Consider the following 11409-nt stretch of genomic DNA (forward strand, 5'->3'; position numbering starts at 1 on the left):
TTTTTTTTTTCCCTGAATGGATGCATTTGATCTACTTCGTATTATTTTCACTCGTTAAATCCTCCCTACTAATATAATCTCAATAGGAAAAAGGTACCAAAGGAGTTACTACTATAAGGCTTTCCTTCAAAAAAAAAAAAAAAGTTACTACTATGAGGCCGAGTGACACGACTCTACCATGTGAGGCTTTAGATTTTGTGCACTAAGAGGCTGTTTTTTTGGTGTCACATGATAAAGACTTTGTGTAACCGACCCTAAATTCCCTTCCCTATCTGACTCCAAATTAAAGCCTGGTCCTATATTTTACTTACCAACCGGTCATACAACTACCAGTACAATAGTATTCAAATATGCACCACATACTCTTGGTCATATTGGAGGGAGGATCTATTGATCATCCATGACTACTACAATAAGTCGGTAACATAACCAAGCTGAGCTGAATATTCACTTCCAAGCTCATTTAGCTCTGAACTTTTCACTAGCATAAATAGACAAAATATTGTCCAATAATCTAACTCACATAAACAAGAGCATCTCTATATTAGTGTGTAAACTCATTTATCAAACAAGCTCTACAATTCATTAAAATATTACAGAGTATAAGACAAAATGTTCATGTTATACAAATGAACAATTGTTGCAGTAAGCATACAAGATAAATAGGGTAAATTTTAATTAATCAATCCATCATGATTTCAGTTCAGATGCCAGGATAAAAATAAAAAATAAATAACCTTTAAGAGAAGCTGATGAATAATTTGTACTGTGGTATGTATGATTAGAAATTTAGAATATGACACAGATGTAAGAAATTGCGTATCTTGTACGCATAAAGATAAATTGCCAAGGAAAATTATGAATGTTGTATGATTTAAGGACGAAAACATGTGTCGGCATAATCATATGAGCAAACTCAAAATACAAGACATAGGAGATAGGACATCTACATATCAATTACACTTTAATTTCTCCTACCAAAGTGAGTATGGTGAAGGAAAATAGAGTGAAAAGAAAAGCATACAAGAAACAGATATTAAGGCACAAAAGATGTAGAAGCAATTTACTAACTATAACACAAATTGCTGCATATCTACAATCTAAATAAAGAGCAGTTACAGGGATCTCCACCTGGTCTTTTTCACATAAGATGTGCACAGAGCATGGAGGGGAGCAATATAGCCAGTGAACCAGTAAAGATGAATCCTGTTGTTAAAAAATTTGTATCTGGCCACCATATCCGTAACGTTTGAGAAGCCCTTCATCTTGTCTCCATTTTTCTTTCACTTTGACTTCCACCTGTAAACAATAGCTCCAAGTCACTAGTGGTCAAAATAATGACTTTTGGAAGCGGTAATGATCACTGTAATAATTAAAACCCAATTTGCTACTTCAAACATAAAAATAAAACGGAATACTAGTCCATTCTAAAATGGAAGGCCTGGGCCCCACATTAAAATCTAATCACCAAGGCACAAACTCTTGTGTCTTATGAACAAACTATCAAGAGTATCAGCATGGCTAAGGAGTTCCATTCTTCTTCATACACCAAAAAATAAGAAGATGAAGATATTCACTAAACTGATGCAACATTGATTCCCATTTAAAGTGAGATAGAGCAAACTGTAGTCAGACATCTGGAATTTATGCTTTTGTCACATTGATAATAATTTCATCAAAAAGTTGGACTATCTTAAATAAAAATGGGGATAGACCGATAGGATATTCTATGTCAGTTACCTCTAGAAACACTTTCTTCTGCAAAAAGTCTTCTATGTCAAGGCGTGCAGCAGTCGCTAACAATTTCAAAGCTTTTCCCTCCTACAAAGATTCAGAATCAATACAAAAATTATGAGAAAGAAATAAAGCAAGGTCCTAACCAGCAATGACAATCGACGCATAATTTTAAAGCAAAATACTGGATAAGCAGACAACGAGCAACAGCAACACCAAATATGATAGCAATTCATACCATGAAGGAAAAAAATGGAAGCAATAAAGTCAGTGGCTCAGTAGTTTTCAAAATCAAGCACACCATGACAGAATGCAAATGCAACTGTGTTGCAGACTTGCAGCAGCTTAGGTGGCTAGTGCAGCATAAGATATAAGCTGAATTTGGAATCACTTCCAAAAAATAGTATAACAGTAACACCCAGAAGTGCATTCCAGATCATTTACCAAATCAAAACTACCACACATAACCTATATTTCTAAAAAAACCATGATCAGTCCCCCACCGTGAAACTTTGGGAGGATAAAAGAGGCTAATTTAATTAGTCATGATCAAATTTGTATCATGTTTGAAAAGAATTTCTGGAGCTGTTGCATGTAAAAACCACCATGTCAGATAAGATTTCAGTGGAGAGGTGGTGGTTGTGTTGACTGCATATAAGAGTCAAAATGCAATAGCAACCATCAAACGCAATATTGATAGAGCCACACTTCCTTACCTTTCCAATAAGGATGATCTTTTGTGAATTCTTCTCAACAACAACCTCCACTTGAATAAAATCTTTTGCACCTGGTCTTGATTTGTAACTCACAACATTAACCTGCATAACTTGGCATTAAAGTTTGGACAAAGGACAGCATGCAGCGAAAATGCCTCAGGCAATATAGTGAAAAATTACCTGGCATGCATATGGAACTTCATTCTTGTATTGCAAAAAGATTTTTTCTCTAACAATTTCAGCTACAAAAAATCTTTCAGGGTGCTCACTGGCAATGTCCTGCCAATCAGTAAAAAAAAAAAATTAAGATTTAGCTGAAAAATTGTCATCTTTTCACTTATAAATTTAAATATTACATTAACTGAGAACAAGTAAATCATCCTCCAAGATGACCAGTTGTGCTGAATGCATTGGCGACATACAAATGGAGCAAAAAACAATCATCTCACAAAAAGCTAAAGGCATGAGCTAATACTTTTGGATAATAGGGTGGACCAAGGGGAAGTTTTGATAAAATCCAATCTTTGACATCATCAACTCCATGCCCATGTTTAGCACTCACAGGTATAACCTCATCCACATCGGTAAACTTCTCGTACCACTGAAACAAGCAGGAGTAGGGTGTCAAATAAGCATCAAATTATGAAATAATTTCAAACATTATCCACACATACAGTTGTTGCGAGGAAGATTACATAAAATGAAACCAGAAATCATATACTACACATTTTCTGTCTGATTTATGAAAATTAATTCCATTATGGCTATACAACATTGTGCATATCAGACATTTATACTAGCATGACAATATTAACACCCTACAAATAAACTACCTGTAGAAAGTTCATCAGAATTTCATGATCCATTCCTCCATCCAACGACATTTAATCTTGAAACACATCATAGATATCCTGAAATAACTTCCTATCACTATAAGCAGATATATATTCATTCACATGTGCAGGCAACCCAAGAACCATATGATCCACTAATCCTATATGAGTAGGTCTAGTCCATTATAATATGATAATTTTTTCTTACTGTTTCTATGATTTTCTCCTCCCACGACAATTTCATAAGAGCTAACTTTCCTAATGAATTACTGAAAATCCAATCTAAATGGGAGAAGCATACAAATTCTATAATCTCAAATTATACTCATGAAGATAAATCAAACAAGACCTCACATGATTATTTTTTTATGTTTGTATGAGGGGAAAATTCAGTCAACTATTTTAAACTTTGACCTCAAAAGTTAAAGTGTTAACACTTTGATATAGAAGTAGAAGGTACACAAACGTTAACCTGGCAATTTGTCAATTATGGCAAAGAAAAAATTTTCTGTAACTGGACACCATATGGAATTATAAATGAAAATACTCTTTTGTTCAACAGTGTGAACATTGTGTGATGGGACAGCAAAGACATCTATAAACATTTGCTATATACAAACCTGGAGTTTTTTGGCAATTTCACCAGGTTTAATGAGATCCTTTTTATTTAGAACAAGTAAGGTGGGTAATTTGTCCTTCAACTCCCCTACACCAGCAAGCACTTCGTCTAACTGAAAAAATATAGGAAAATATATGTCAGTTAATCAAGAAATTTGAGATGCTGATTAGATGATAAGAGCTAAGGAGCAAACCTTTTCAGGCATCTTACACGCATCAACCACAACAACTACACAATCTGCATTAATGGCAGCACTTCGGACATTCTTCATCATCATAGTGTCCAATTGGTGCATCTTCTTCTCAATAACTCCAGGTGTATCATAAAGTATAATCTGCAAGCTATTAACAGCTGGACTTAACAATTGTAGTAAGTTCTATATAATTTGTGAACAGTAAAACACAAACACTCAAGAGCTAACCTTGAAAATAAAATCAATTAAGATGATAATTGAATAAAAAAGACTAGATTAATGCAAAACTTAACAAAGAATGTCACTAGCAATTAATTAATGTACTCATTCAACTGCATCACTAGGTTACTTACTATATAGACAATACAATGGTACATGACATTTGTTTCCCTATCGCCTAGGAAAAAATCACACGATGCAGCACCTTAGACTGATGTCAAGTATTCCCTATTTTACCATAAAAGCATGGTCAATTTTATTTAATAAAGGTTAATGACGTCAAGACAATTTGAAGAAATACAAGCAGCATGTGCCAATCAGGCCTGGGGTTATCAAAACACCACCACGCTTAATCACAGTTCAAAAGTTCAAAGAGATTCCACACAGGAAATACAAATAACATTTAGCCATTAGAGCTATTGTCTTCTATAAATAGATATTAGACAGCCAAGGCCAACATTTACAGGGAAATTCAAACCTGATGATCTGGGCCAGAACATATACCAAGGATTCGATGTCTGGTAGTCTGAGGTTTATCTGTAACAATTGACAGCTTCTGACCAATCATTTGATTTATAAGAGTGCTTTTCCCAACGTTTGGCTTGCCCACCACAGCCACATATCCTGTAAACGAAATTAAAGAAGCATATTTTTCAGAACATCTAACCATAACCCCAACAAAAAAAAGTTGGAAAATAGACTTCTGTTATTACTGAAAATCAACTAGGTGGAAGCAAGGTTTTCTCCTTATATAGGGGTCACTCAATAACTTGAATCCCCTGACTTCGTATCTACCAAAGATAAGGACTTATAAGAGCATAACAAATATTACGATAGTCCTAAACAAAACAACTAAATCACGATTGATCGCCCACAACATTAATAGGGTATGGAGCATATATTATGACACATTATAGTTTTCTCTGCCAAAGCCCGAGCACAAGTGCACAAGCACAACCAACACACCAATACAATCACCTGAATAGCATAATCCTTTGCTACATTAGTATCCTCCCAACACTTTCTTAACACATCATTCCAACCCTATCGCCTTTTCCGAGGTCTCCAAAGAAACGTTTTCTAGCATATCACAAGTTAACGAAACCTCGAAAGTGAATCAATTAAACAATTAAACACTCTAAAATACCACAGGAAAATTAATAACAACTGATAATCATTAATAGCTAATAACACCAAAATACATCAAAGCATGCTCCCACTTTCAACAAGTAATACAATAAAAATCAATTAAACAACCAAATTCATTTAAAATTGCCCTAAATTTGAAGATATCAAAATAGAACTAACATCAAATACTTCAAACCTAAACTTCAATTTCGAAATGCAACACGAAACCCTAAATTAAAAAAAGGAAAAAAAGCAGGAAGTTTAAAGAATACGAACCACTTTTATGGTTAGGGTCAAAATCTCTCTCCTCCATTTCATAATCATCCAACAACGCTAAATTTCTATCTGGTTTCTCACTTAGAGAGAGAAACGATGATGACGACGCCATTAATTCATCTTCGTACTTTCTATCTTGTTCTTCTTCGTCGTCTTCAATTAACGGAAGCTTCTCGTGCAAGCTAATACTACTGTAATTTCTGAGTTTAGAATTTCTAAAATTGAATTGAATGGTTGGAAATCGAGTGAATTGCGAAGGAGATGAAGATAGAGAAATTAGGTTTGAGGGATGAGAGAGTATTCTCTCTCCTAAATGAGGTATGCCGACTGATAAAACCTCCATTGTTGGAGCTTCGACACTGCTGCTGTGTAAAACTGTATGTAATGTTATCCTCTTTTCTCCCTCCTTTTTGTTTGATAAAAATAATACGGAGCTTATTTGGGCTATTGGACTAACGGGTTATATTTTATAAATGTAAGCCCAGAGAAAAATGAAGCCCATAAAACTATCCATTTGTTGGCCCAAATAATCACAAAAAGTACTTCGTACGCAACCTTGGATTCCAATGGTAAGGATGGCAATCCGACTTTCAGGCGTGAGGCAAGGAGTCGAATCTCACCAATCTACCTTGTTCACATTGTCCAAGATTTTAAGCAATTAGTATCGTCTAAAAGTGAAGAGAAACTTTAATTTGATAAGAGTTCTTATGTGATTAGTGTTTGTTTACCCCGACTTGTAATAATTGGAAGTTCTCTCCAAGACACAAACTCACCTTGGGTGTACGAATCCCTTATATTGTCTTTTCTTTATTTCTTAGACTCGTGAAAAATAAGGCCACTATCATGTATCAACCATCTACGGAGTAAAAGGCACCAATCATGTATCAATCTATGGAGTAAAAAGCTCCGACAAAAGGTGGCTTTCAAGCTTCTAGCCATAACATCTGTGGAGTAGAAGATCAATCTATCATTATAATCACACAGTAAAAAAACATACTTCGTACCATCTTAGTAGTAAAACAGCCCTAACAAATATCTCTTTCACTCTTTGAAGCCTTGAATGACAGTTATTAATCATGTTTTGAATAAGTTGTTATTTAAACCCATGCCTGCTGTAGCACAGAGCCCAGCATGCTGGCAGTTTTTGACACAACCAAAATCAACAGGTGGTATGATGCGCACCTCGCCTTGGCCACAGCCAAAGCAGGTAAAAGTGATGAGCAATTAGGATTACTTGTATTAATAAATGAACTTTGGTTGTAAGCATGGGAACTTGTAAATTATGCAGCCAGCAGTACCCAAATCTGATCTCTAATTATCTCATCAACATCACAGCAACACCGCAACACCCAAGCTAAAAGAGTGCTTCAACAATCTAAAGCAACAAAATTCACAAGCTTTTTTACTACAATTCACAAACACGTCTACATAGACCAACACAAGAGTTTGAAGTAACCAAAATTTAGGCCACTTCTTCGTTCTTTATCAAAAATGCCCTGCAAAAAATATAATCACACTCAGAGTTCCCCAAGTTTCTAGAACCCAGGATCAGAATACCTCATCCTGGCCTAGCACAAGGGACTCAAACCTTTTCTTTCGTTTTACAACAACGCATTTCAGCATTGCTCAAAAAATTGCCGATCATCAAAAGTACATTATTTTCATGAAACTGTACATTCTGCATAGCACAAAAATATGCATCCCGGAATGTGAAAAAGGCTATTATGCACATTGCACAATGCACCAGACTTTGTCAAATTATTTCTTCCTATTTTGTATACTTCTAGGTATGGCCTAATCACTGCTTATCACTGTTAGGTTGGAAGGCTCTGTTACATTCACTTGAAGATGACCATTTTCCACTTCCACTTGGGAGTAAAGACCATGCCAAAGCTGCACCACCGAGTGTAACGGCTGCAGGAACAATAATTGAGCCCCAAACCCACTTCTGTCTTATCCTTTTCTTCTGTCTTTCATGTCGTGCAATCTCTGAAAATAAACACACGAGAAAGCTCAGCATATCAGGACAATACTTAATGATATAATCTAGAAGCAGCACATAACTATTAAAACCTCACATAAGCAACCAAGGGGAATTAATAAATAATCAAGTGCAATATTTTCTCCACAATGACAATTAATAGAAATGAGTCTTCAACATCAGCACAAATTCGCAAAGTATAGTACACATGATAATACACTGATATTAATACACATGAAAACCATCATAGGATGGTGCTTTGCAAATAAAAAAAATATTTAAAAAATTAAGAAAAAGAATATATTAAAAGAGATAGAGCTCCTCTATCTATCGTTCATAAAAAAAACTGAGACCGTGAGGATTTATGGAGTATTGATGCAACTGTTAGCAGATAATGGGTTAAATGAAATTACTTTAGGCTGTATATTTTGGTTCATAGTATTAATCACTAATATAAACAGAGCTAATTCTGGATAATATACTACTTCCTGCATCATGTTATGTAGTGTATCCCTCAGCATTGAGTAGGATAACTGATCCTATGCCAAATACTCCTACCATAAATCACACTATCTGTCGCATTATTGAATTTTCAAACAATTTGTAAAGCATACAATTTATAGCTTCACAATAATGAATCCTCACACATGGCGGAAACTATTGTATTCTTTTTCAAGAAGCTCAAGCTTAAAAGAGACAAAGAAATTGGATATAGAGCAGCACAAGAAAAGCCTCAAAACTAGGAATCAACAGCCACTTTCAGATTATCAATAAGCATAAGAGAAATGCAGCACAATCATTAGATTGTCATTAAAACATAGCAACAACAGAAGCATAAGCAATGTAGTTCAGCATAACAAACGACAGGATAAAAAGTATCACATAATCATAAATGACTAAAAGATCAGAACAACACAACACAAAATGACTGGTGATCAGTCCATCACAATCATGTCAGGTTGACACAAGCTGGCCATATAGAAAACAAATGCAAGTTGAGACTCACCCATGGCTTCTTGGTTCCTCTGAGACATTTCGCGATTCATAGTCTCGTAATAATGCAATCTATCAGTCAGACGAGCAATCTCAAAGTTCTTCATTTCCAGCTGAGCTTCCATAACTGCTTCAGCTTCAGCCTTTGCAATCCCTCTCCCTATAGATTCTGACACAAAACGTGCCATTTGGATTTGTCGGCAAATTTCTTCAATACGAGCAGTATCTGCTTGGCCATCTTCTGTCAACGCATTAAGATTTTCAGGAAGTGTCAAGCCAACAGCCCCTAACTTCTCCCGCAGCATTCGCCACAGTTGTTCCATATTCTGCAAGGCTTCTTCTGAGAGCTTTCTCTTTTCAATCTCCATCAACAAGGTCAGCCTCATTTCTCGTAGCTCGATCTCAACCTCGTTAAGAGAACGCTGTGCTTGTAGCCCACTATCAGAAGAGAGTTCTAAAGCAAAAGGGGAAAAACAAACTATCAATACCATATGCTAGCTAATGCCAATAGCTTTTATGCAGATTTACAGCCACAACTGACAAGCTAAGCTAACAAAAAAGGGTACCATGCAATAATACATCCATCCTCCATTGAAATAATAACATACAATACTTCATTTATACCATGGTTATTAGTTAATCACACGGTCACTATCAACCTATCTTCAATTGGCTGCTAGCTATGCATAATATTCCAGAGCGCAATAGCATTGCTCGTAAATTAATCAATCTGTATCTCAGACTAAATGACTACTTTGCAAAAGCTACAAATAATAATCACCAAAGCAATCTGATATCTGTCATAGTTTAATCCCATGAACAATAACACAACTTTCAGCTCTTTTTCAAGCTTAATTGCTCCTAAATCAATGTAAAAAAGAGACCAAACTTATGGCTTCTTAAAACTAGATAACATATCCTCACTATAGCAACCACGGTGAAGATACCATATTTCTTAAACCTAAAGATTGCAGCACCTAACTTTGATAATTTATTCAATAGAATGTGTATCTTTCAACATAAAAGCTTCAAATAACTCCCCCTTCTACAAAAAGTAAGTCAGATCATTATCACTATAAACTACCGTTGTTCTATATTACAGAATTATAGAGCTTATTGTAAGAAAAAGCCATGATTAAGCAATAAATTTACCAAAAACAAAATAGTGGGACCAATCTTAACACCCCATTTTATCATTTCTCCCTAATTTACCTTTGCATTACTAAACTAAACAAAGTAGGACCATAGGATAATGCTAATTCTACAGCATCATGCTCAATAAAACAGAATCACATACAAAAACCCAAAAATTTATGAAAATTTGGAAAAAAAAAGTTTACCTTCCCAAGCATCATAAAACTCTCCTCCTCCCGTGGGGGTGTTACCTCTAGCCGACCTCTCACCACCGTAATCATCGCTATCAGCCGAAGCCGAAAAACTCATAGATTCCTGGGGGTCATAGAAATCTTCACTCTCACAATTCTCTCTCACCAAAACATCCCCATTAACTTCAGCTTTCTCAGCCTCAATCTCGGCCACCAACCCATCATCATTCAATCCATTAACAACCAATTCATCATCAAACTTCTCAATTTTCGCCTCGATAGAAACATTTTCCTCCGAATGACTTCTTACATGCCCCCCTTCCAAAGCAACAGCAGCCTCCGCCACTACGCTCTGGTCAGAGAGGCTCTTGAGCAAGCGCGGGCCCCGCCTTTTGTGGTTGATAAGAAAAGGAGAAGAGGGAGGAAATGAAGAGGTAGCTGAGTCAGGGATAGGTGTTGGTTCTGGTGTAGCGTAAAGCGACGGATGTATCTGCGGTCTTGCCGACGGCGGCGGCGGCGTCGCCGGAGATGAGGTGGAGTTCAGACGACGAAGCTGAGGATGCGTCGGTGGTATATCCTTCCTTCTAGAAGATGATTTGAGATTGTCAACCGGTAACGACGTCGTATTGCGTGAAACATCTAAAATGTTGGTAGACGACGTCGTTTTGGAAGCTCCTGGTTCCAGAAACCGATCGAATTGTATTGCTGCGAAGGTTGGCATCGTCTGATTCCAATCTCTGCGATTTCAAAACCAAATTAATCAATCAAAAATTCAATCGAAATCTGGAAAATTCGAGAAGAAGATGATTGATTCAATTGAAGAAAAAAATTGAAGAATCTGATATTGAATCTGGAGAAATCTAACCTGGGTTTTCGGAGGAGAGAGAAAGTGAAAATGGAGGGGATTTGAAATGAAAGAGAACCCTAGAGAAAGAGGAAAAGGCGGTGAGAAGAAGAAGAGGGAAAGAGGGTTGAAAACGACGCGTTTTGATTCTCCTTAACTTTTGGAGGTGTTTGTGTGTTTCTTCTTCTGTTGTTGGCTTTTGAATGTTTTTTAATTTTAAAAGAGAAGAAGGTTCTGGGTCTGAAAAGACGAAATTACCCTTAAGTGGGAAATAAAGGAGAAAAGAAATGAGAAGGGTAAAAAAGGGGTTTTTGGTGAGGTAATAAATAAAGGAAGGAGACTTGGGGAAAAAGACAAGAAAATGTGGATGACGTCAGAAATGAAACGGTGTCGTGTACTCGTGTTGAAGGGGTTTTGGGTTGGGGTAGATTAGAATCTTGAGTGTTGGGTGGAATCTTGAGCGAAAAGAAAGTGAGTCACGATATTTTTGTGAGAGGGAAAAAGCCCCCAACATTTTAATTTAATTTAATTTAATTTAATTTTTTAAA

At 36.1% G+C, this 11409-nt stretch overlaps 2 protein-coding genes across 3 annotated transcripts; both read right to left on the reverse strand.

Moving 5' to 3' along the window:
• Positions 1–938: 938 nt before the first annotated feature.
• Positions 939–6113, reverse strand: LOC145601429 (GTPase ERA-like, chloroplastic). The gene is made up of 9 exons (XM_081657446.1): positions 5719–6113; positions 4793–4938; positions 4096–4236; positions 3904–4014; positions 2926–3051; positions 2631–2729; positions 2451–2552; positions 1741–1821; positions 939–1299 (listed from the first exon to the last, which is right to left on the reverse strand). The coding sequence occupies exons 1-9, from the start codon at positions 6059–6061 to the stop codon at positions 1213–1215; spliced, it is 1236 nt and encodes a 411-aa protein (XP_081513572.1). The 5' UTR covers positions 6062–6113; the 3' UTR covers positions 939–1212.
• Positions 6114–7210: 1097 nt separating this feature from the next.
• Positions 7211–11036, reverse strand: LOC145601728 (uncharacterized). Of its 2 annotated transcripts, XM_081657794.1 has the most exons (4): positions 10883–11036; positions 10033–10754; positions 8706–9146; positions 7211–7707 (listed from the first exon to the last, which is right to left on the reverse strand). In XM_081657794.1, the coding sequence occupies exons 2-4, from the start codon at positions 10736–10738 to the stop codon at positions 7517–7519; spliced, it is 1338 nt and encodes a 445-aa protein (XP_081513920.1). In that variant the 5' UTR covers positions 10739–10754; positions 10883–11036; the 3' UTR covers positions 7211–7516. The 2 variants fall into 2 exon arrangements, with proteins under 2 accessions (XP_081513920.1, XP_081513919.1); XM_081657793.1 differs by having other exon boundaries at positions 10033–11016.
• Positions 11037–11409: the final 373 nt, after the last annotated feature.

Source organism: Chenopodium album, chromosome 21, assembly GCF_948465745.1.
Source record: "Chenopodium album chromosome 21, dcCheAlbu1.1, whole genome shotgun sequence".
Classification (NCBI taxonomy): domain Eukaryota; kingdom Viridiplantae; phylum Streptophyta; class Magnoliopsida; order Caryophyllales; family Amaranthaceae; genus Chenopodium; species Chenopodium album.